This window comes from Pristis pectinata, chromosome 33 (assembly GCF_009764475.1).
Source record: "Pristis pectinata isolate sPriPec2 chromosome 33, sPriPec2.1.pri, whole genome shotgun sequence".
In the NCBI taxonomy this organism is placed as follows: Eukaryota; Metazoa; Chordata; class Chondrichthyes; order Rhinopristiformes; family Pristidae; genus Pristis; species Pristis pectinata.
In genome coordinates this window covers 2206255-2232908 of record NC_067437.1, presented here as the reverse complement: position 1 = coordinate 2232908, position 26654 = coordinate 2206255, and the positions used below count along the sequence as shown (strand labels likewise).

At 41.0% G+C, this 26654-nt stretch overlaps 1 protein-coding gene across 1 annotated transcript; it reads right to left on the bottom strand.

Moving 5' to 3' along the window:
- Positions 1 to 2011: 2011 nt before the first annotated feature.
- On the bottom strand, positions 2012 to 23017 carry LOC127585554 (serine/arginine-rich splicing factor 3-like). The gene is made up of 5 exons (XM_052043113.1): positions 22922 to 23017; positions 18079 to 18294; positions 16240 to 16383; positions 7827 to 7919; positions 2012 to 5737 (listed from the first exon to the last, which is right to left on the bottom strand). The coding sequence occupies exons 2-5, from the start codon at positions 18285 to 18287 to the stop codon at positions 5710 to 5712; spliced, it is 474 nt and encodes a 157-aa protein (XP_051899073.1). The 5' UTR covers positions 18288 to 18294; positions 22922 to 23017; the 3' UTR covers positions 2012 to 5709.
- Between the last annotated feature and the right edge of the window lie 3637 nt (positions 23018 to 26654).

Here is a 26654-nt window from a genome sequence, read left to right as displayed (position 1 = left end):
CTTGCATATGCTTTCTTTTACTTCTTGACTAAATTCACGACGTCTTTCATGATCCGAGGTTCCCTTGCCTTGCCATCCTCGTCCTTCCTTCTTACTGGAACATACCTGTCCTGTACTGTGCAGTTGGTCTTTAAACACCCTCCATGTGTTAGATGTGGACTTGCCCAGAAACAGCTGTTCCCAATTAACTCTCCCTAGTTCCTGCCTAATGCTCTCGTAATTTCCCCTGCGCCAATTTAATACTCTGCCGCAAGGTCCATACTTATCCTTAGCTGTAAGCTATCTTAAAACTTGAGTTGTGGTCACTGTTCCCTAACTGTTCTCCAACTGTTCTCCCACTGAAAGGTCAATCACCTGACCAGGCTCATTAGCCAACACCAACTCCAGTACAGCCCCTCTTGTTGGACTATCTACATATTGATTTAAGAAACCCTCCTGGGCACACCTAACAAATTCTGCCCGTTCTTGTGAAACATCTTCAGAAAATGTAAGCAAACTATTCTCTTTTATTTGGTGTGTGTATATACGTACATACAGCAGTTGATGTCTTGTACCATTAAGAGTGAATTGATCCTTGCTCTGTTATATACATGTAATTAGATTTTCTTTTGCTGTGGATCAAATGATTTGATGGCCATATATTAAACAAGGAGATCCTCTTGTTGATGCCCACCCCAATCAAAGCAAGTGGTGGTCTTTAAGTTTTAAGTATCATTTTTTTGAATTGCACAGAAAATGGACTGCAAACACCTTGTGTCCCAACAACAAATGAACACCAAATGAGTTAATGCTCGTTTTCTGTGCCAGCTGGAGTTGCCAGCAGTTATTTGCTCACAGAATGGACTTTGCATTTCACCCATGCACAGAGATAATCAAATGCGTGGTTTCAATAGCTCCTGGTTACCAGGAACTTAGACATACCTAGCATTCACCAATTACTCCCACAATGTTAAATATCACCCACCCATCACCTCTACAGGGAACTAAGGCAATAGCCTCTTCCTACTCATCCTTGGAGATTCTCACAGCCATTTTCAGATGGTCTGTATACCAATTTGTAGATGTAGATACAAGTATGCCTTGTGGAACATTTTGCCATATCTGCAGGACAGGCCTGCAACCGTAGAGTCATGTGTGCTCATTTGCAGTGCTGTTCTCAGGTCAAACAAGGGTGGGTTAAACACTCTTCCAGAACATAAGGAAATAATCCGGGTAGCTGTGTCAGTGCACTGCATTATCACACCTGCAGTCACTGAGATGACATTGATTCATCCAATCATTTTATAGCAGACCAGTCTATGCCAGCTTTTGTCATCCACTACAGCCCCTTCCCATCCCTCATCTCCCACCATCAGCACATTCTTTCCATTCCCTTTTCACTCATGATCTTGTCTAGCTTCATCCACATTATTAGCATCAACTACTCCTGACAGTCAAAATTATCCACATGCTCACTGCTCCTTTTGAATTTCCTCAAGGACGCCTCAAAGAACTATTGCTTTGCTATTTCCCCAGAGGTAAAAGCACTGTGTCCTCTATCAAATGATCTTACAGAGGTGTATAAAATCATGAGGGGCACAGATAGGGCAAATGCACACAGTCTTTATATCAGGGAAAGCAAATCAAAAACTAGAGGACATAGCTTTAAGGTGAGGGGAAAGATTTAAAAGGGACCTGAGGGGCAACTTTTCATGCAGTTGGTGGTGCGTGTATAGAATGAGCTGCCAGAAGTGGTTGAGGTAGGTACAACAACAACATTTCAAAGACTTCTGCACAGGTATGTGGATAGGAAAGGTTTTGAGGGATATGGGCCAAATGCAGGCAAATGGGACTAGTTTAGGTGGGCATTTTGGTTGGCATGGACTAGTTAGTCTGAAGAGCCTGCTTCTCTGCTGTATTACTATACAATTAAAGGATCAAACTTGGGATCTCAATCTGCAAGTGCAACGTTGGAATGAAAACATTAAGCATAGCTGGCCCTTAAAGAACAAACAATACCATAAAAGACAAATGTGGTTGTGGTAACTTTTATATTGAAATCTGACAAAAAACACAGAACAAAAAACATATAATCAAAACATCAATCCAGCTAGTATCAAGTCTTTTTCTTAAAAAAAAAGTCAGTTACTGACAGTTTGGCTGCAGTTGTCCACAGTGACTTCAAAAGGGTCCTGCCGTACTCTGCGGATGCCACAAAATACTCTCAGCTAGACAATCAGAAATAATTTTCTTAGCACTAGTGTCACGCACAAGGGGCCATTAACATTGCAAGAGCTTTAGAATGCAATAACTTAATGAAGAGATTCAGATTAACCAAACAGCTGGTCCAACAGCAAGAAATATCTGCAAACATGCACCTGGATATTTTGATTCAAAACTTCTCAGAACGAGTTTAAAGTGTCTCAGGATACATGTTTGAAATACAAAACAGTTCAAAGTCCTTTTACTGGGAAGTTGCAACATGAATACCATAAATTTCCAAGTTCCAACAGAGTGTGTTTTAAAAAAAAATGCATTGTAGTTATACACAAAATGACAAGCACTGTGCTCCTTTTAAAAAGTACTTAGATAAGCCAGCTTGGAAACGATGGGTACAGGACTTGCAAACAGAATCCTTCCCATTTAATGCTTTTAAATCAAATCTGGTCCACTGTGCTATCAAGTCTTTCAACAGTGCATAGCTGCAGAAATGCCATCTTTCCCACTAAGAAATCCTTAGTCTTGATAAAAATAAATCTGTTTACAGACTTTTTTTTATATACACACTCCATTAATATACTGTCTACATGAAGATATTAAACCATTGCACAGCAGACTCTTTGTAAAAGGCTGCTTTTTGGAGTTGCATGCAAAGACTGGCTTAGTTAGGGATGGCTTTTGGTAGCTTTTGTATTAATGTGAAGCAAAACATGAGTAAGGGAATTTCACATAGTGTGTGAGCGAACCTTTAGAACGGGCTGCTGATCATGCTAAATCAGCAAAACATGGAAATATAAATCTCAAACATTATAGTACTGTAATCATTCAGCTGCTAAACAATCAGGTTCAGAGCAGAGTGCTTTGAAATCCAAATTAAACACCAGAACTGCAGGTCTGCCTGCTCAATAAAAAGCTTCAATAGGCCAAGGTGGATTTTGAGCCATCTCTGTTAGGTAATTTTGGCAAAGCCAGGTAAGTGTTATTAGTCCCTGCACCAGGAAATGTAGAAGTCACTAGCTTTATGTCTTGGGACTGGTCACTATCACTGAGAAGAACTTTAATGCTTGCTGCTATTCTTAAACTCTATTAACTAGTTAGGTTATTGAAGAAGGGTAGCTTACTGTGACCTTGCAATATCAGTGAAGGTTTGGGATTGAAGCCTGGAGTATCAATGCAGCTGCCGTTCCTTTAACTAATTCCAACAGAAGTATATCCCATGAAAGAATCATTACTTATTTGAAATAACAAGTAGGGAGAAAAATGTTGTCATTTTACTACTCTGTCAGATGCAGCCCCAGGAATATTCCCACATGAAGCAGACATTCGCTGGACCAAAAAGGGAATCAATGGAATTCTCATTCATCTGGAGAATTAACTGGTTATTAGACACAATGGCCACAGGCAACAGAACAAACTGCCACATTAGCTGCAGCAACAAAATGTTAAGTTCATGACTTCCACACCCCTTTTATTTCACATCGGACGGACACTTTGGTGAATCACTTCACTCTCAGCATTTTAAACTTTAACACAAAACACTAAGGATGCTAGTGAGCAAGGTGCATCAGTCAGCAAGGTGTAACACCAAAGTTATTACGTCCTATAATACAAGATCTGTTTGTCAGACAGCAACACATTAGTCTAAGAATGTTATAGGCTTTGCTTTTAGCAGGAATGTTTCTCAATTCCATCATCCCAAGAGAATAGCCTCAGATGTCCTGTTGAAGTAATGCACCACTAACCTGATCAAGACACCAAAGCCCTCATTATAAATGCAATCATGCACCATGGGTTGTAATTATTGCATTGGTGGATTTCTCTTCTTTCAAAGCATCACTTCCCACATAACAAGCAGAAAGATATCACCAGTTAGTCAGAAACGTACAGCAAGCAAGAGTTAAATGCAGACTGCATGCTTGCAACCAAATGGTCACTAGAAGCAATGCTTATTGAAACTAAGTTCTATTGTACAGGACAAGGTACATCTGGCCAGTGTCAGTATCAGCAACAGTTGAAGGATGATCAGATACTTACTTTGCCAGAGCACTGTCAGTATTTGCTAAGTTTCAAAAACTGCAAAAGTGAACAGTACCTTGAAGACAAATCGGACTTCAACTGATTGACAGGGTACAATGCTTGGAGTAAAGTTTTTTTTTGTATAGTGAAGAGGTCAGAGAGGTACAGATGTGCTCAGGGAAATGCAGATACTTCTAGTTCTTTGGTTGTATGCTTGTTGCCAATCCTTCAGGGCAAACCTCTGCTGCCCTTCACTTATCTCCAGAACACTAGAGAACAAGATGTACACCACTACAGAGTTATCAGCAAGATGCAACTCAAGTGGGGAACTGGGTAGAATGAATGTTTTCTTCAAAAACATCAACCACAAGAGAAAACAAGCTTCAAGGCAGAAGTGTACAGCATGCAATCTAATCCACACCCTAAATCATGTCATTTTTTAGGTATGTTTTGCTGCAATGCTGAATGAACCCTTCAAAATAAAGAAAAGCTGAAGATGTAACCTGCTGCTGGTTGCCAGGCAGGTAGACAAACTCCCCCTCTGGTTAGTCATTTATTTCATTGCAGTTTGTTACAGTAGGAGGTTTTATCTTAATTTTGAATTAGCAGCATCCACAGGGTTCTCCTGTTACAGGGATGAACACAATTAGCGACATGGGAGTCTGGGCACCATGACGTTAAAGCAGCAATAACATGGTCCCAATCAGGTTTTGGCGATGAGCCCGCTAATCAAAACTGACCAGCTATGCATTCACGAGTTAAGGCCACTGCTTTTCCCACATTCCTCCCTAGAACTGCTTAAAATCATCCCTAACATTGTTCAATTTTCAGTTAGCAGATAAGATCTTCCCTTCTCCAAAACCAGATCCCTGCCTCAATGCTCCAAACAACCTTCTTGTCCATGGAGTTCAATACAAAGACTGACCTGACAAAAGCAAACTTCATTTCTGCTCATCTAAACTGCACCCCACCCCAGCAACTTCTCACTCACACCTTCTGTAAAGAGAAATGAGTTCAGAAACTATGAGGTGCAGTTTATTAAGCAGTGCCCATATCTTGGCGAAGACACTCCTTTGAGTCACAATAACTTTTCGTTGCAATGCAAGACAAACTAATAAAAGCACTGAAAGGGATTGAATGAATAACTGTTGACATCATTAGGTATGTAAAGGAAGAAATTACAGTAGATGACAAGAAATGGAGGTCCTGTTACTGCTCTAGCACTGGTCTGACCTCCTTTTCTGGTGATTAGTAGCAAATTTTTATAGTTTTTGCATGACATGTTTTTTTTTTGTCTTTTTTAAAAAAAAGTTCCAAAAATTGGTGAGCTGGTTAAAGCTCATCCTTCAAATCAGAATAAAAGAAACAGCCTCCTCTCCCAACCCCACTCTGCTGCTCTTAAATCTTCATCAGTTGTAGAATCGCAAGAGCGTTGTAGACATTCTTCATCTCCAAGAAGTCAGGGGGGAGAAGAGGCCATCTCCACCAGAGATTCTACTTCCTCTCAATGGACCGGGAACGACTGCAGTGAAGGAAAATAAAAGATCAGGCATGAAAAGGAAAATATGAGCAAAAGGCTTAAGAAAATTTTAACTCCAACTTTGACAAATTCCTGGCTTTGGAAAGTTATTATGAGGCCTTAAGTATTATAAATTTCACATGGTTCACTGTCCTGAGAGAAGAGGCTGAGTCAATTTGCAGCTGACCGTAAAAGAAACCCCTGATGGGCAACACGAGTGACAATTTGTGGTCAGTATGGTGACCTTTGATCACCCAATTTGCAAGAGCTATGTTTAGTAATCATACAGCACTTTTAAAACAGGAAATTATTTCTGGGAAGTGTTCTGGAATTGGAAAAATATTGATACTACACCGGAAGGACATATCAGGGATATACCTGATTGAGGCAGGTTTTAAGAAGCAACTTAGAACTATCTACAAAATGCACTACAGCAATTTGCTAAGACTTCTATACCAGTATCTCTCAAATCTGCAGGCACCCAAAACAATTGAAAATAAATCATTGTTCTTCTGTTGTTAACAGGCCACAATCCTGGAACTCCCTACACAACAGCATTACTACGAGGCCTGCAGTGGTTCATGTAGATTGTACACCAGGGCAAGCAGGGAAGTGCATCAAATGCTTGTGCTGGTTTCAGCAGCAAAATCAACATCCTGTAGATATTTAGGAACTAACTTCAAGACTTTGGGGCCTAGACAGCTGAAAGCATGGGCATAAGTGGAAATGTGAAGGAAGGCAGTTGCTAATGCAAGTTTTTGGGGTTCCAGTCTACACCACTGCAGAGTCAAAATTTCGGGACTTAATGACTAAACAACCAAACCATTTCACAAAATGAAGGCTGGTATCCTCCTGCTATTGCTGCATTCCCTATACACTTGGAAGACTCCCAAATTATCACCACCAAATGGGACAAGCTGGTAGAAACTGCCTCTCTTTGCAAAAGTAACCTTATAATCTTCATGCTGTGCATTAGAACTAAACTCTTAATTTTCTCTGTCCTCCCCACCATTCATCAATTCTTTTTAATTACAGACACAGTCACAATTTGCTCAATGGCATGCACTTATCTGCTTGTTGTGACAGTCCCTTTGCAGGCTGTTTATCACAATATCAGCAGCAAATTGCTCAATAATTATCAAATCAGTGGTCAGGGACAATTTTAAACTGCCACAGGATCAAAACCAATATTCTTCCCCAAACACAACCTTGCTGTTTAGTGTTCTATTTTGCATGTTGACAATGCTGACCACTTAACGTGAATTTAAAAAATTCAGCCTATGATCAGATACACGGCAAGGGGCTACACCTGTCTGCATTTTCTTTTAATATAACATATTCTATAACTACCTAATCTGACAAATTCTGCTATTCAATATTTAGTGATATTCTGACAGAGATTTAACAGATGTCAGAATTTTTAAGCCTGTGGACCAAGACAAAAATCTCCTTTTTTGACAAGCAGGTGTGAAAGTTTAAAGGTAGTTATCTCAGGACCAATCCTGAGAAGTCAACAGTGGTCTGTCTGATATGAACCTGTCAGAGCCCTGCAAATAAGTTACACAGCCTTTTTTTTAATACAAGATTAATAGCAGCAGAACATGACCCAGTTTTAAAAGAATATCTTAGGCTCAAGAACACTCAGAGCCTCTTATTCCAAAGTGTTTGTGTAATTCAAATATTCTTAACAAATTTTAAACAAATTAAATGGAACAAATGTTTTGCGCACACTTCAGCTTGATATTGTCCCTTGGCTCTCTTTGGTTTTTACTCCACTCCAGATGGCAGGACTTGTGGGCTGTACCTCACATACTTCAACAGCCCTTAGAATCATCTCACCCAAGCTGCCATTTTTTGAGCACAGCAGGTTATATCTCAGCTGATGTTCCATCCAGTCACAATCCAACAGCCACCAGATAATAGTAAGTAGGCTTTCCATTCTACCTCACTGTTGGCAATGCCAACTGCAGGCCCCAATTTGTGCCCATATGCAGCATATTGCAAGGATCCAGCTAAAAGGTTCTTACAATCTCAATACAGCAAAAGAACACATTAGGACGGAAAATCCATTGAGAAATTTAACACTACTAACCTGTGCGATCTAGAGAAAGATCTTGATGGCTCTCGTCTTTCTCTGTCCCTCGAAATTGAACGCTCACGACGCCTGTTCTCCCTGGACCGAGACCTATAGTGGAGCAAGTGAAATAGGAGTAAACAGACACATGAGCCAACTGTAATCAGGCATCACAAATTCCACTACAGGGATCTTATCAAACGTGAGAGGGAAAATACCATAAGAATGAAAAATATCAAGCCAGTTTAATGCAAACCAGAATTACACAGCAACCACTTTACTCTCATTAAATGATGTTAGTGCACTTTCTGAATAAGTCTGTGAACAAATGCACAGAGTTTGGCAACTTAACAAAAACATGCCACCCCAATACATCAAATACACAGGTAAGTGAACCCCCTTTAAAACCATGAGGTAGGAAGTGTATCCACTTCATGATACATACTTGCAGCACTTCAGCTTTGTCCAGAACTGTCTGCTTAACCAACTAATATTGGCAAGGCTACCATTTTGAAAACTTAGATGTTTAATCAAACATTTATTCCAGAAAAGAGCACCATCATCATCTAGCAGCATCTCAATGGCATTTACAACATTTTAATTTTCTTAGAGGAAAATGAATCCTGTCTGCCCTCCTCTTTATCTCTAATAGCAAAGACCAGTGTGCAGTGTAGTCAATCGGACCTTGAAGAGGCAGTAACCATTTGAGAGCAACTAATACATTATTTTAAATTGTGTTAGCCCTGAACTTACTCACTTTTGCAGTTCTCACTCCCTGTAACTGCAAGAGTGGCACAATGCAGACCAAAGGCTTCTACTGCCAATCATTACAACTAGGTACACAACAGCCATTGACAGGCTCTTCTCCTCCATCTCCCTCTAACCATCTACATTTTTATCCCTTTTGGATAAGAGTACTTTAGCAAATCAAACTACCAAAGTAACATTCATGGCACATGAGGCAATGACCATCAATAATGTAGGAGAGACTGATGACCCATCCTTGAGATTCAATGGTGGGTCTACCATTGATTTTCCCAACACCAAAAGCTTTGGGAATTAACCACTGACCAGAAACTCATCTGGACAAGCCACATCAGTACTGTGGCTTCAACAACAGGTCAGAGACTGGGTATTGAGGCAACTGTTTCACCTCATGACAGCCCTTTCCACCATGTACATTAAACAAATTACAAAGCACGGTGGAATTTGTTCCACTTGCTCAGATGAGTGGAGCTCCACAACACTCGAGAAGTTTGGACACTCAAAAACAAAGTAACTGTTTGACTGGCATCCTATCCACCCTAACCGTGCATTCCCTCCATATCACGCACAGAGTGACTGCAGTGTATGCCATCCATAAACACCCTGCGATTACTCACTAAAATTATTCTGACAGCATCTGTAAAACCCACAAACTCTACCACCAAGAACAAGGAAAACAGGCACAATGGAAATACCACCATCTACGGTTTCTCCTCCAAATCAGACATTATCCTGATGTGGAAGTGTGTGGCTGTTGCTTTGGCATCACTGGGTCGAAATCCTGGAATCCCCTATCCAACTGATATTTGGGAGAACCTTCATCAGAAGGGCTGCAACAAGTCAAAGGCTGGCTTACCAACACCTTCAAGGACAACTAGAGATGGGAAATAAATGCTGGCTTGCCAGCAATGCCTATATCATGAAAAGCGAACAGGTAAAGGACTCAAGTTTTATTTTGTGTAAACTCCTTCCCTCTGTATAAAATGTAGATATTAGAAGACTGACAAATGAATGAAAGGTCATTCTTTCCAAACAGGCAGGAGTTCAGATTCAAGAGGCCCATTATTATCCTGTTACTATTTTGTTGCTAACACCATGACCCCACGGACTTCAGTCTTAAACTGTAAATGAGTCACCCTATGTTCACCTTCTCCTCGCTCTTCCCCCAATGCATCAGGTTATCACCATCTACTCTTTCACCACCAGTACTTCAAAGGAAGAATTGCAATTTTTGACTTAAAAATCAAGCTTACTATCATGCATCATTTACATTGAAAAATCAATGTATTGTAAGAATATCACTCAACTTACCACCCCATTTTTCCAATGAACAAATTAGCACAATTACCATTATTAGCCTGTGAAATGATTGACCTGACATGTGAAACAGTGCAAGTTTCCATTCCTCTCTCCAACCCTCTCATTAAAAATAGGTATCCAGATCCAATGTTTAACTGGCCATTCCCTAATCAAGGTCACTTTCACCATGACTACAAGCACCTGGAAGCAGTGAACATAACACGCACACTCAATTTGTTTGGAATGGCAGCAAGGACACCTTCCTGCAACAACCACCTCCAACACCAATGTCAGATGGCCTTTACTGACAGCTGGGTCAATCTCAACACAATATTACACCCAACCATTTAACCAATTACTGGAAGCACAAGTCATCTTCACCATGGCAAAATACAAAGTTACTTCTCAGAAAAATGAACTTGATTGAATCAAGACATTGTGCTGTGGCTCTGGAAGCAGCCCAATAAATTCTTGACTTGGGCTACATTGCCCTCCCAGCTGAAGGACTGATGCTTAAAACAAATTGCAACCTGCAAAGTCTGGATTGTGAAACGATGTGCTGACCAATTCGGCAAAGAACAAAGTGCCCTAGTACTAAAAAAAGTCTATTTAGAAGAAGCCATTACTTACTGGTCAAATATCAGTAGCAGCTAGACATCCAAGCATAATAGCTTCTACATACATCCCAGTATTCTACAAATAACTGTGGTAGTTTATAGTGAGGATACACATAAACTTGCCCCCTCATCTGGAAACAGTGTCCCCTTGTTTGACACTCTTCCACTAGTGGAAATATCTCAACATCTACCCTGTTGTGCTCTCATCATAGCTCAATAAGGTCACTCATTTTTTTCTAAACTCCAACAAATGAGATCAAACATTTTTTTGTTAAAGACATTTGTGATAATTCCAGAACTTAGCCTGGAGAATCTCTTCTGGCCTGCCTCCAATGCAAGTACATCCTTCCTTATACAAGGGGACCAATCTGTACAGTTTTGGTAAATTGGGCATGTGGAGGCAATGTCAAGACTAATCAACTCTGCTTTGGGCTCAAATACCAATCAACCTTTTGCCCCTTTGTCACTAATGGAGGGGGTGGGGGTGGAGTACTGGAACAGTTTAAATTAATTCTGGCCAAGCTACATTCTCCAGAACATTGGTAGACTCTGCGCAAGGCACCGACAAGACACCTCTCAACCAATAAGATCCTCACTTCAGCCATAAGGGAGAGAAAAGTAAAACATTTCAGGAAGAAAACTAACATGGGGTCTTCCTTCCCTTCTATGAAAATTGGGATAATTCAATTACTTGAAAATATTTCCTTACCAAATCTTTTTGGGGGACGAAGAAGGAACAACACACGAGTTCCAGCTAAATAATCCAGTATTACATTTATTACAGATCTGTCTGGAGTGGTCAAAAACAGGCTCCTGGTGATAGTAAACTATCAAGTTGCTCCACAGCGCGAATCTCTAGACTTGTCTTTGCGGTGGGTTCAGGACTTGCAAATTATGCCAGAGTATAAATCAAACTAACTGGATTAGTTAAAAATTTGAAATAAAACACAACTGGAAATACACAGCAGGTTCACCTGCATTCAAGAAGATTAATTCGCGTGCACAAACTGCTGTGTGTATTTTCAATGTTTTGCTTTCCTTTAGAGATCATTCAACAGACTCAACAGGATAGCAGCAATTGTTTCACATTCCAGAAATTGCAGGTATCAGTCCAATAGAAGATCAGAGCCAAGAGTGGAAGGGACTGAAAAACCACAAGGGATGAGAAGGCGGAGTGGGAAAACACAAAAGTGAATTCTCAATTTAAAATGTAAAAGGCAGATAAAACTTACTAGAACAGTCAACATTATAGCAAATCAACAGCCATCTGCAGGGCGTGTCGTGTGACGATGGTGGTGGGGGGACAAAAAGGGGCCTGACCATCTGGATTCATGCACGATGCAAAGTGTAGAATTAAATAAAAAAATGGTATTAATTTATCTGCTGTGTATTGGCACGGAGACCAATCGAAGCAGCCCCTTTTAGAGTGCGTTGGTACCAGTTTACTACCGATGCAGGCCTTGGGTTTGCAAAGGCTGGCGGACAACCACACCCCACTGATGGATCGAGAGGATTTCAGATGGTAATTTTTTTCCCCCGTTGGCTGTTTGGTCGTTATGGTTGCCGGCAGAAACAGTAGAGAAGGGATGGTTGTTTATAAACAGCGTGCTGGGGTACGCAGGAAAAGACCCAAACTTGTCGGTCCAGCGGTTGGCCATTCGGTTGCACACACTCACAGACACACGTGAATGCTGGACATTTGAAGTGTGAGGCGTTCGTTTAGATTGGGACGCGCTGATCCCCTGATGTAGACACAACCAGTTGATTGGCTAATGTAGACTCGGAGAAGTGGACGCTCTCTGAAAGGGGACAGGGGGTGAGTGCGTGGGTTTCAACTGCACATTTCATCAAAAGAAAAAAAAAATGCACAGAAACACCAGTTACTATCTAACCAATCATGATGCATTTTCATTTAACTTAACTTTTCAATACACACATACACAGCAGTATGAGATTCAAAAAATTATCCAACCCTGAATATACAAAAAGCAAAGAAAAAAAATTTTGATCATCACTTTTAAGAGGTTGAGAGTCATATTATCAAAGTTAAGTTGTTTGACCTTTTCTGAATTGGCAAACAAAGCTCCAAACCTTGCCCACTTCCCTAAAAAACTTTATGTACTGACATTACACCCGTGTTGCTGTGCATTATTTTGGGCAGTCACAAACCCAAGCAAGATGACCTTGTAAGTTAAAACAAGTTAAACCATTAAACCATTTTAACTTCTATTTTTGAATAGCCACATCACTGGGTCAAAACCCACACCTTAAGGACTGCAGCGGTTCAAGAAGGCAGCTCAACGCCACCTTCTTGAGGGCAACCAGGGAAGGGCAATTAAATGCTGGCTCAGCCAGGGAAGCTTCATCCCTTGAATGAATTAAAATAAAGGAAAGTTTGTAGAAAATAGGAAGTCTATCAAAAATGGCCTTGACTCAGCCCTAATTCAGAACCAATAAATCGAGTGACCAACAAGGGCAAGTCTAATTCTTAAAGATCTCATCAGGGCTGAAAGGAAATCAGGCAGCCAGCTCTAGACATAAAATAAAGAAAAGCCTTGAAAGCTAACTGGTTCCACTATAATACCAAATCTCAAATTTAACACCTGGTCTGTAATGACTTAACTAGCCTTAGCTGGGGCAAGAAAAAAATCCTCTAACTGGCCCAACAGCTTCCAAGCAAGGAATAAGTTAAAGCCATGGCTCATGCCCTTAACTACTATCCAGTGACCTTTTCTGATGAGATTGCTAGATGTGACTGTGATACACAGCTAAAATTACAAATGTTTTAAAGACAGAAGGATTGGCCCATAACCCCTATAGTCAGCATCCCTAAGAGTGGCAACTAAGAAAAATCTTATTGGGATTGTGGCTTTCACCAAAAAGTTCCTAAAATTTACATTAAAGATACTGAAACTTCTATTGTTTGTTCCAAATTGGAGACTATTTTTTAAATTCCATTCATTAAAACAATTAAAGATCGCACAATTACCAAGAAATTCATACCTTGTACTATTTTATATAGTGTTATATTGTACAATTTAGAACCTTTTACTCAGCAAAAATACCAAAGCAGTAATTCAGCTTAAAGGTTTACTGTGAATAAACTCCATGTCCATGCAATGTTGCAGCAGGTTATATTTTAATAGTTAGTATCATGACCTCTAGAACAATCCTTATATAAACCAACTATTAGGTATGTTAAAAATAACAATTGTTAGCCTAAAACACAATGCAATATCCAACTGCTTGATTTCATCTTCACGCAATGTTGACCTGTTGCAAATGGTGAATTGAAGTTAAAAGAAACAGCAAACCATAAGCCTAAATAGCATAACTTAGTATTATGCATTCACATGTCTTAGTTGAGAAGGAGAAAGTCAGGTGAATGATTCTAGCTTCTTTGTTTTAAACAATCTTTAAAAAAGTAGGTTAAAGCCCCCTCAACGATCTGACGTCTCCTATGGCATTTCTTTTGCAACAATTATTTATGAGAATTATTTGTGAAATCAGGAGACAAAGAGCAAATCTGAAATGCAATCTTAGCAGTATGGATTAAGTTCTGGAAGAATTTGGTCTCAGGTATTCACACTGCAGTTAAGGATGGTTATTAGGGAAGGGGGGGGTGGGGGGATGAAGAGGATGAGAAATAATTCCCCAACAGGAAGGAAGGATGGGTAACTCTTTAAAATATGATAGGCAAGAGGATATGCAAAGCCTGGAGGGTGCTGTTGACTTGCTTTTAGCTGTAGAGCACATCCCTCTCAGAAGTATATATATATTAAAAAAAAACAGAAATAGAAACCACACTTTAACAGGAGGTGCAACTACAGCAAGAGGAATTCTGATTCTCTACTGGATACTGAGCAGGCCAAGCAATATCTAGGGGGAAAAAAGGGGTACAGAATTAACATTTCAACTCAAATGACTTTCATCACAGAGCCAGTTTTGCATGAAAAGCCATCGACCTTAAATGTTAACATGCTCTTTCTCTCTCTCCACAGATGCTGCTCGACTTGCTCAGTGCTTGCATCATTTTCTGTTTCACTTCAAATTCTGAGCACTTGCAGTATTTAGTGTCTGAACTTTGCTAATGCTGCTTCAAGTCAATTATTTACAGATGCGCAAGCAGCAGAGCTCCCATATCTATAAAACGTTTCTTTTTTGTTTGCTGTTTTCTTTTCCTAGGGTAATTTCCTGCCACTAGTCTTGTAATATGCTTTCATGAGTAAGCAGAAGTCATTGAATGTTTTGGAAATGTGACATATACGATCTTATCCTTACCTATGGTTCACACAGCTCCAGATGAAGTTCACCAAATAGCTATCAGGAACAGAGGGCAACCTTCTCTTTTTAATCTTATTGAACACTAGAACAAGCCTTGTTAATTTTACCTGAATCCCTACATTGTCTGAAATCTGCAGTATAACAGCCAGCAATTACAGTGTACTGTACACTAAATCACTTATTCTGGATTAGCAGTGGAGGCATTTATTGGTTGTCTTGTATGCCAGAAACATCGAAGCATGAGTAAGTGCTGGGAAAACATAATATGTTGTAAAACACAAGAAAGCAACTTCAAGGCAGTAATTTCTTTAAGGTGCTGATGGTAACCAAGCAGCTGACTGACTGTGATTTAAGATTCTAACATTTGCTGCCTTGAAATTGCTCCACAGGAGCATTATTTATATTAAATGAAAACTCAATCCAAGTAATTAAGATCATACATTGTTACACAAAGCTTAATAAAACAATAGTGCAGTGCTGCTGTGGTACTGAAGACCTTACCCGAAAGCTTTAAAAGACTTTGCGATAGTGATTTACTATGGCCTTAGATACTTTCACGTTGTGTAGTCCTTTACTGCACTTTACAAATACTATTTACTGTACAATATTCTTAATAGCATCTATTTCAATCAGATGTCTGGGTGATGAGATATCCAATTAAAGTTTTGTTTTTAAAGGACTACAGCATCCTGAATACATTGCTTTTGTTCAAACTAGAATGAGCCCTGGTATAATAAAGTATTCCCTCTCTGCAAAAAGTTTATTATAGCAGTTTCAGTTAGTTAGGATCCCACACTGGTTTTCCAAATTCAATTCAGAAGAATCTAAGATTTGATCTATTTCGTCACAATATATTTGAGGCGATTTGTAAATTTCTGCTATGTGATTATGAGACCTAGTTACAGACTTCAATATGTTGAATTATCTCATGTACTTAAATTAGCTGTCCGATTGGCAACTTTAACTGAACATTCAATGGGTTCAAAAGATAGACTGAAGCAGCTGATAACACAGCTATGATAAAGATTAGGGGATTTTAAAGTAGCATAACTGCATTATGTGTGACAGAAAAAGGGGTTACTATAAAGCACAAAATCTTAAAGTTTCCAAGGATTATACTTAAGTCTCCATTATTCTTGGTACAATACAAAGAAATTTAAGATCTCAAAGACATGCAGACTGCAAGCCAAAGACTCTCACGCCAATAAAATTATGTGGCAATACAGATGCAGGGTAGCAATAGAAAACATTCAGATCTTAGTATTAATTTGCATGGATTTCTTGTTTTCAGAATTACAGTAATGTGGTGAAATATTTAATCTTCTCAATGCCCACTACAGGCCCCACTCTAGAGATTATGGACCCCAGATACGGGGTCCAGCTCATCTCTGTACCTATTCCAGCTCCACACACAAAGTTGGGGGGTGAAAAAGAACCAATGTTACCATCCATGGATCCACTCTCACCTTGAGTAACGTCGCCGCTGAGGGCTACGATGACGATAATCATCATAACGGGGACGCCTGGTCCAGGGCGGTGGAGGGCCACGATAACGCTTCCTCCTTTCACCAGAGGACAGCTCCACTCGGACACGAACTCCACACAGGGTTCTGCAATAGTCAACAAGAGGTGAACTGTTAGCAGCTATGGAGCCTCAAATAATGGCAATGTTTGTTTCTCTCCAGGACAACCACATCTAAACATGACTCATTATTCCTCAAAGACAATGACATACATTGTAACTTGATCAGGTGAGACTGCTTCCAGAATCTACCATAGACATCTCAATAGCAGAAATACTACCTATTGTAGCACCAAGCCAAGCAGGCCAGAAGTTCATTGGAGACACAAGAGACTGCAGATGCTGGAATCAGACTACATCTGTGGATGCAAACGGATGGTCGACATTTCGGACTGAGACTCTGAATCAGGACTGAACATGCGGAAGGAAGACAGCCAGTAAATAGAAATGAGAGAGAGGAGTGAGACAGAGGCTGGTAGGTAATAGGTGGAACCACGAGTTGGGGGGGTGTGCTGATAAATGATAGGTGGAAACAGGTAAGCGGAGGTGGGGGGAAGAAAATTGGGGGGGGGGGGGGGGTGGTGGGGATAGATACAGAATGGCAGGTAATCGGTGAAATTAGGTAAGGGAGGGGTGATGGGAAGATGGAATCAGGTAGAGAATAGCAAAGGTGAGCTAAGGGAGAAGCCCAGGTGGATAGGCATGTTTATTGTTTTTGTTCTCAGTCTATCGTCTGTTCACCTCAGACAGAATATCGCTAAATGACTACCAACAGCAATGCTGCCTTACCACACTTATGCATGTCCTCAGTGAGATCACACCTGGATTGTGCAAAATTTTGGTTTCCCTACCTAAAAAATATAGCTGCTAAAGTGGGGGGGGTGCAGCAAAGATTCACCAGACTAGTTCCTGGGATGGCAGATCTGTCAAATGAGGAGACTTGAGTAGGTTAGGCTCTATCCTTTTAAATGCCGAGAGGGGAACTCATCAAAACATACTAAATTCTTACAGAGCTTGACCTGGTGAAATGGGGAGATATTCTTTCCCTCAAAGGATTGTAAACCTTTGGATTTCTCTACCCTGGAAGGCTATGGAGGCACAGGTACTGATGGCATTCAAAACCGAGATTGAAAGATTTCAAGAGATTTGATCATTTGGAGCAATTATTTTTCTGAGTTCAGGATTTTGTTGTTTTTTCCCGTATTGTTTGTCATTCAATCTCTCCTTCCTCTCAACCTTCAGTAGATCTTTTCTTTTGTCCACTCAAAACTTTCTGCTGTATTTCAAAGCCTATATACCTTTAACTTTTTTCTATCATCAAATTTCTTTTAGCTGCTTAACAACAGTTTAAAACCTTATCAATCTCAACAAAAAGAATTTGTAAGTGTTACAAATCTAAATTCCCTTTGAATTTTAAATATAATGGGAAATGTACACCCGTGACCTTTGGCCCCTATTTACACCACTAGAGGGTTTTTAATGTCACCATTGAGGTAGATAATCCAAATAGAATGCTGCTAATAACCAGCAATTTCAATGCATGGCTAACTAGTGCAATAGAAAACTGAAAAGCATGAATATATATATATTCAGGTGACATCCTTTCAAATCAGGAGATTGGAAGGTTTTACCCATGAGGCCTGAGAGAGCAGCATTTGGACAAATGTGATTTTGTGCAATATACATTAGATGTATCAGACAAAATACCATCAAAGTATGATAAAGGAGGCAGATCATCAGGAATATTGTGCTTCAACTGTTGAACTCATTACCAGTTCCATACCTGCCATCCAATTCTCGTACAGCATCTGCTGCATCACGGGGGTCCTCAAATTCTATAAATGCAAAGCCAGGGGGGTTCCGAGCAACCCACACATTCCTCAGGGGTCCATAGTAGCTGAATGAACGCTCTAACTCTGTCTTGTTTCCATTGGTTCCCAGGTCACCCACATAGACCTTACAGTCAAGCGGACAGGAATCACGACGCATCATTGCTCAGCTGAATTTTTTTTAAATAAGAACACAAATCCAACATTAAGTGGCACATCTTTAACATCATGTGACTTACAAGGGCTTTCAATTATCCAAGTGTTTAAAACAGGAAAATTAAACACTTAAACATGCTCTAATATGCTTTTAGTATTTTACCTTTGTTATTTTAAAAAATTAATGGAATTCAAGCATGTACCTCCTCACATTTCAGGTCATGTCCAAATTTCCTAGATCTGAGCTGATTATCCAAAACATCTGCTGTTAATTAACACAACTTAAAACTAAATTGTAAAGTGAATCTTACATAAATTTGAGTTGCAGCAGGCATGGTTATTTGACATCCTGAGACTTAGTATGTCATTTCTGTACCCTTGAATGCATGTTTATGGATCAGAGTGAATCCCAGAAAAAATTTCCAAAATTATGCTTTCATAATACTTGTGCCAAGTGTACATAAAGAAAATCTCAAACTTTAATTTTCATACATGAAGGGCTTAAAGGAGAAATATTTCATCCAAAGAATAAGGCTAAGTTTCGTATTTTTCACAGACTATGCTAGTTAATGCTAATTTCCACTTGTTTAATACCATTGTAACATTCGGGAATGTGTCAAGAATCCCAGGAAACTGACAAGATCGACATGGCTCTTGGTGCAACCTGACGGTTACAGCACTGCTTTCAACCCAGATTTGACAAAGCAAAATACTATCTCATCCTACTGGTTAATCCTTATTACTACACATACAACACCAATTCAATTTTAATGAAATGCTTATCATCACAGTAATAGACTGAAATAAAATTGTCAAAACGCCATGCATTGTAGCTGAGATAACAGGGACTGAGTAATTCTTTCAAGTCAGACAACATGTGAACACCTTCTGAATCCAATCCAATTAACGCCTACTTTATTAACACTTAAAATAAATCAAGCAGTAACGTGCAATTATATGGAGCCTTTAATAAAAAAAATGTGGGTGAATGGTTAGAGCTGAAACTTTTCCCACACAATCTGTCTAGAACTTAAAGCAGCGTCAGCACTTAAACAGTTGTCAGCAAGCTGCACTCTGTCTTCAAGATTTATTTCACTGACTTCTTACTGACAACAGATTTTGTGGAAGCCCAGTGGTTACAGTTCACAAATTCCCAAGTACAGATCCAGTTTAAAGAAAACTCCAGGAAATCATCTCAACCCACCTCCAATCCAATCTCTGACACCACCCCTACTATTTTTTATATATATATCAAATTGAAAACATTACCCAGAGAACTAATGTTCTTCAAGCTTTAAAATTAATAATGCAGTTTAAAGACCTCAGTACTATCCCCACAACTTTGAGAGATGCATTACAGTGTTACTACTACTTTTCTGTTATATGCAGGAGACAGTAAAACTAAAGAGCAAGGTAGCCAAAATACATTCTATAAAACTAAACCTGACAAATAGCTGCATGCAGAATTTCACACCAAGACAAATGAACCAGGTCTGTGCAGATGACTGCTTGTGGACCCAACTCAGAATCAGCATCATGTTTTAAAATCAGGTCATAGAGCACAAGCACTAATTGAACTGCCTGAAGCAGTGCCCTTATAATTGACTCCCATGGTAGCAAACTGTTAGTGCCAACCTGCGATACACATTGAGAATGTAATCTGTGGAAACTAGATATCAAATTGCTACAAAAAGGAAACTGTACAACTATCACATATTTCAGAAATTGCACTATTTCTGTCTGCTACCTATCTCAACTCTTGTTCAGCCATCACACTTCTGCTTATTCACATAAGCTAGTTTCTTGTCCAATAATGTCTCAGAATCAGATTTATTATCACTGACTTATACGTCATGAAATTTGTCATTTTTCAGCAACAGTACAGTGTAAAGACATAAAAATTACTATATATTAAACTCAGCTATGTGTGGGCACCCTTCCACATCAGTCTGTACCTCCACCACCCTTACAATCATCCAGAAATTGTGCTCTTTCAATTCTTTTTCCCAACACTCTGGTCCTAGGTTCTAGAATAAATTCCCTGAACACTTTTCTCTCCTCTAAGTCATTTCTTAAAACATCTCATCCATATAGATATGTCATTATTCCCAGCATCTCTAAGTGGTACTGTCAAATTTTTGTCAATATATACTGCAAAGCACTTTGGGGCATCCTAATTTGTCCAAGGTACTAAATCAATGCAAGTTGTTTTATTGCTTCAGTCACCAATTGCCATCTAGGCATATTGCTGGTGTGGCTCTTGATTGCCATGAAGTAATGGCTCCCAAAAGTGTTGGTCTATGCAGATGGTCAAGATTAAACTCACTGTTTATCTGATGCATCATTAGTCAGTTTGGGTGAGAAAATAGAGAATATGAACATTATGCTAAATAGCTATAAAATGTACCTTCACATAATAAATGGTGAGGAGAAAAAAAAGAGGAAGCATTGGAAACTACTAAGGTATAAAGAGCAAGCCAGCTATGGCATATTAGGAAAATATATTAAAAGATTTGACTACGTGGCTAACACTGAAGGAAGTAATTCTGTTTACAAATAATATGGTTCTTTAGGCAACTAAAAACCCAAATAGAAGAGAGGTCCAGCCATGGTTATCACGAGGTAGTATTAAATCAAGGGAAAAGACTTATGATATTGCCAGAATGAAACAGCAACCTGAGGACTTGGGGGAAAAAAGATCAGAATTCAGTAAAGGATGACCAAGGCATTTTTATGGAATGTAGAATGAGACTTGTCTGGTGAAAACCATAAAAAAAGACAAAGAACTCCCACAGAAATGCAAAACAGAAACAAATAGCTCATTAACTTGGGCCCCTTATAGACTGTGACAGGATAAATTACATTGAGGAATGAGGAAATGGCATGAAAATTAAATAAATACATTATGTCCATGTACACAGAAAAATAATGGAGGAAGAGAGTATATGAGGAACTCAATGAAGTTAAAATTAGTTGGATCAAAAGATGCTAAACCTTTAGAACCTATTGATCTGTATCCTAGGTTTTGAAAGAGGTGGCTCTAGGCATAGGGATACTCTGTTTGTCATCTCTCTGAATTCCATGGATTCTGGATGGTTACCATAGATTTGGAATATAACCCCAGAAGTTAAGAAACAAGGGACAGAGAAAACAGAGAATTACCAAATGACATTAGTAGGGAAAATACTGGAATCCATCATTGAGGAACTGTTAATAGAGCACTTAGAACAATAGGACTGACCAGGGTTAATATGGATTGATGGAAGGGAAATCATCCTTCACAAATCTGACACAGAATGACATTTTTTCTATGTCATTCTAATTGGCAAACTAAATAAATGCAAGTCACTAGTGAGATGCTGCAGGAATGGGTCAGTGAGACTCAGGTGTTTACAATCTCTATCAGACTTGGATGAAGAGATCAAATGTGACAGAACCAAATGTGCTGGTAATACAAAACTGCGCAGCAGTGGGGATGCGAGGATGCAGAGGGGCTTCAGGCAATATAGAGAGGTCAAGTCAATGTGCAGTGACGAGGCAGATAAAATATAAAGTGATAAAATGGGAGGTCATCCATTTAGAAAATGAGTGATTTTTTTTAAAATAAGACTGAAAAGTGTTGGTATTCAGAGACAGCTCAGTGATGCTCTATGTGAATCACTGAAAATTAACATGCAGGTACAGCATGGAACGAGGAAGTTAAAGAGTATGTTTTACTATTTGCAAGAAGATACAAGTCGAGAGATGGTTCAATTATATCCAGCCCTGGAATAACGTGTAGAAGTCTCATCTTCCTAAGAAATGAAGAGCACAGAGAGTGCAGCAAAGGTTCAGCAGATCAACTCCTGGCATAACTGGGTTTGTCCTCCAAGGGGATATTAAAGCAGACTGGGCCTATTCTCAGGACAGAAATAAGAAAAAAAACTTCTTAATCCCCAAAGTCAGTGAACCTTAGGAATTCTCTAACCTAGAACATGTGGAGGCTCAATTGTTGAGTGTATTCAAGAGAGATTAAAATACTTTTTGGCAATTGAAGGGATTGGGCAGAACGAGGGAGAAGACGATGGGGGGGGAAAACGAGGGGGTGGGAGGGTGTAACGGGGCTGGGGAGTGGAACGGTGGTGTAATGGGGTGGGGGGTGTAACGGGGGTGGGGGCTGTTGGCCTAACGAAGGGATGGCGGGTGGGTGGGGGGGGAAAGGGGATTGGGGGGGAAGGGATTGGGGGGGGAAGGGATTGGGGGGGGAAGGGATTGGGGGGGGAAGGGATTGGGGGGGGGAAGGGATTGGGGGGGGGAAGGGATTGGGGGGGGGAAGGGATTGGGGGGGGGAAGGGATTGGGGGGGGGAAGGGATTGGGGGGGGGAAGGGATTGGGGGGGGGAAGGGATTGGGGGGGAGGGAAGGGATTGGGGGAGGGAAGGGATTGGGGGGGGAAGGGATTGGGGGGGGGGGGAAGGGCAGGAGGCGCCAAGAATCGTTGGGCCTGCGCTCCGTCGCCCTGGTTACAACGAGGCCGCGGCCTTTCCCCCGCCACAGCCCGACGGCCGCCCCCGGAGCCTCACCTCACCTCACCTCACCTCACCACACCTCTCCTCTCCTCTCCTCCCCGCCCTCTCCGGGCGCCCCCACCTGCCGTCCTTACCTGCCGTCCGCGCTCTTTTACATTTACTTCTCTGCCTCCTAAACTCTGCCTTCCCCTCGTCGTCACAAAATGGCGGCCGACGCTGCCCGCCTTGATGGACAGTCGCTCCAACCAATTGACGGGCGTCCTCTTTCAAATCAGCCAATGGTAAGCTTTAGATTCCTCTCGTCTATTCCAATGAGTTCGGCCTTCCTTTGACTGGCAGTTGAGTAGGCCTATCGACTATCAACCAGTATGTCTTCCCGCCTCATTTTAACCAATCAGAGGCCGCGGCCGCTGTGTGACGTAATTTGGTGGAGGATGGCAAAATGGTGGTGGAAGGGAACTATGGATGGAAGGTTTGCTCATCTTTTCGTGGGTGTTGGTGCCAGGGTGATGAAGAATATTTTGCTGTGCATTGTGGAATTTGAGAGTTGGTGGAATGGGTGATGGAGTTTCTTCATGCAGAAGAGAGTGCTGAAAGGCAAGCAGCCACCTATCACCCATTGACCATAACTGATTAGTCCCAACTGCTCTTTCATTAACGTGGACACCATGGGATGTGTGTCCTCTCTGAATTGTCTAGATCCATAATACAATTGCATCTCTATTCTATAATGCAACTGTATTCTATAGCACAGTTTCTATAATACAATGATCAATTTGCATCTTGTTGGATTTGACTGTTTTAATTAGATTTTTAACATGTATAGTGTTTAATACACCTCAATTGGCTGCATAAGGGATGGCTGCTTCCTAGCTTACTGGTTCGTCTATCAGCTGAATATGTGCTTTTTGATTGGTTCGTTTGGCCACAGGTATCTAATAGGTTTCCTGGTTGGACTTCTGTGAGCTAGGGACTACCTCTTATCTCAGGTATAAAAGATGTTGTTTTGTGAATCACTCTCTTGCTCATTTCCCCTAGCTCATCTTTAGTTCCTTTTGTCTCTGCTCATCTCCTAGTAATAAAGTTAGTGCCATGTGCTCTGTGACTGTTTCTTTAAACCTTTCCAATAAAAGTTTGTGAAGCACCAAGTTGTTTTCAACTTATTCTTGGACTCCTGAAAGAACCTGCAAATTTGAAAATAATCAGATCTGACAATCTCTATTTAATTTACTTGTTATTTTCAAAAATAAAGAACTTTTCAGTGGCTTGTTTGTATGCTCACACCTTTTTGAGTCAGATGCTTCAGAAATTATGAAGACTGCAGATGCTGGAATCAGGAGCAATGCACAAGATACTGGAGGAACTCAAGTGGGTCAGGCAGCATTGATGGAGGGAAATGGACCCATCTGGTCCAGTTGAAGGGTCTCAATCTGAAATGTCGACTATACGTATACTACCTTCCACAGATGCTGCCTGATCCACCAACTTCTTCCAGCATCTTGTGTTTTGGTTCAGGGATGATGTCCAGTGCCAGAGGCTTGAGCATAAAAATCTAGGGTGATCCTCTGGTGGATGCCTAAATGATAATGCTCTGGCAAATCTTTTGATGTTCTATCTTAAAATGATTCTGGGGGTTGGGAGGCATTCAGGCTAGTGGGTCCACACTTGCTCTCAGGTGAACAATCTCATTAGTCCTGTAGCCCTGCAAAGTATTTTCTTTCATATATCCTTGTCAACTTCCCTTTGATTCTTTATTCCATTAATCTGCTGTAAGCAATAATTTACTGTAACCTACTGGCATATCTTTGGCAGAAAACCCACCTGGCCACAGACAGAAGGTGCAAACTCTACACAGGCAGCACCTGAGATCAGGACTGAACTTGGGTCTGTGAGGCAGCAGCACAAACTGCTGTCGCTATCTGATGCTGTCTTTGTTCTTTCAAGTGGAAATAAAAGACTCCATGATATTGCCTCAAAGAGCAGTAGAGTACTCAATGATGTCTTGGTCAAGAGAAACAAAGGACTGCAGATGCTGGAATATTGATGAAAAACACTATGATGCCAGGGGAACTCAGCAGTCCAGGCAGCATCCGTGGAGAAAAGCAGGCGGTCATCGTTTTGGGTCAGGACCCTTCTTCAGGATTGAAGTTAGGAAAAGGGGAAGCTCAATATATAGGAGGGAAAAGTAGAGCAGTGATAGGTGGACAAAAGAGGGGAGGTGGGGTGGGCACAAGGTGGTGATAGGTAAATGGCTGGTTTGATGACAATGTCAGGGTTGGTGTAGAGGCAGCCTCTGTGCCGCCGCCTTCAGTAAATCCTCTCCCCCTTCTGGTGACCTGTTCTCCCGCCTCCAGCCCTCTCCTTCCACCTGGACTCCCCCAGCAGGCCTGTTACCTTCCCTGGACCTATTCATAGCCAACTGTCAGCGCGACATCAGCCCTCTTGACTTTTCTGCTCCTCTCACCTACTTCAACCTCACCCCTTCTGATGCTCTGCTCTGCTCTCCACTCCCTCTGCACCAACCCTGACATTGTCATCAAATCAGCTTCTTTCCTAACTGTGGCTTCTCCTATACTGTAGTCGAGAGAGCTCGCACCCCCATCTCTGCCACTTCCCGCACCTCTGCTCTCACCCCCACCCCTCCCAGAACCAACAGGTCCCCCTTGTCCTCACATTTCATTCCACCAGACTATGTGAACATTGAATTCTCCCACTTTAAGTAATCACAACCCTTCCACCCCCCCAACCCACCCCCAACCATGCCTCTTTTCTAGCCTATCTCTTTTTCTCAACCCCCCCCACCCCCATTTATTCCTCCTTACCTTTGACCCATCCCCTGGTGGGTGGATCTGCTCTCTCCTCCTACCCCACACCTGCCTATCACCATCTCTTACCTGCATCTACCTATCACCACCTTGTGCCCACCCTCCCTCCCCTCTTTTGTCCACCGATCACTGCTCGGCTTTGCCCTCCTATATATTGGGCTTCCCTTTTTCCTATCTTCAGTCCTGAAGAAGGGCCCTGACCAGAAACATTGACCACCTGCTTTTCTCCATGGATGCTGCCTGGCCTGCTGAGTTTCTCTGGCATCATGATGTCTTGGTCAATATTTATCTCTGAACCATATCACCAAAACAGACGATATTCCAGTTGTTGCATTGTTATTTTGTGGGAGCATGCTATGCACTAAATGGGCATGCCATTTCTACACTGAAACACTTACAATAGAGCATCATTGGTTGTAAAATATACTTTTGGATGTCCTTGGATGGTGGAAGACATCTCCCTGGCCCTACACTCATCTCAAGCATCTAGACTGCAAACACACCTACGTTAGACTATTGTTTATTGACTACAGCTCCGCCTTCACTACTATAATTCCAAACAAACTCATCACCAAACTCTGAGACCTGGGACTCAACAACTCCCTCTGCAACTGGATCCTTGACGTCCTCATCAACAAACCGCAATCAGTAAAGATAGGCAGCAACACCTCTGGTATGACTATTCTCAACACTGTTTCACCACAAGGCTGTGTCCTCAGCCCTCTACTCCCTATACACTCATGACTGTGTGGCCAGATTCTGCTCTAACTCCATCTACAAGCTTGCAGATGATATCACCATAGTGGGCCGTATCTCAAATAACTGAGTCGGAGTACAAAAGATAGAGAGCTTAGTGACATGGTGTCAACAACAACCTTTCCCTCCATGTCAGCAAATCCTCCATAGTCTTTATTTCTTGCTGCCTCGGTAAAGCAGCCAGCATAATTAAAGACCCCATCCACCTGGGAAATTCTCTCTTATCCCCTCTCCCATCAGACAGAAGATACAAAAGCCTGAAAACATGTACCACCAGGCTCAAAGA

Coding starts and splice junctions, on each gene's coding strand:
- LOC127585554 (XM_052043113.1), bottom strand. CDS start 18,287: ATGATGCGTCGTGATTCCTGTCCGCTTGACTGTAAGGTCTATGTGGGT. Junction 16,384..18,078: donor GTACGAGAATTGGATGGCAG/GTATGGAACTGG, acceptor TGACTATTGCAG/AACCCTGTGTGGAGTTCGTG. Junction 7,920..16,239: donor CAGCGGCGACGTTACTCAAG/GTGAGAGTGGAT, acceptor GCTCCACTATAG/GTCTCGGTCCAGGGAGAACA.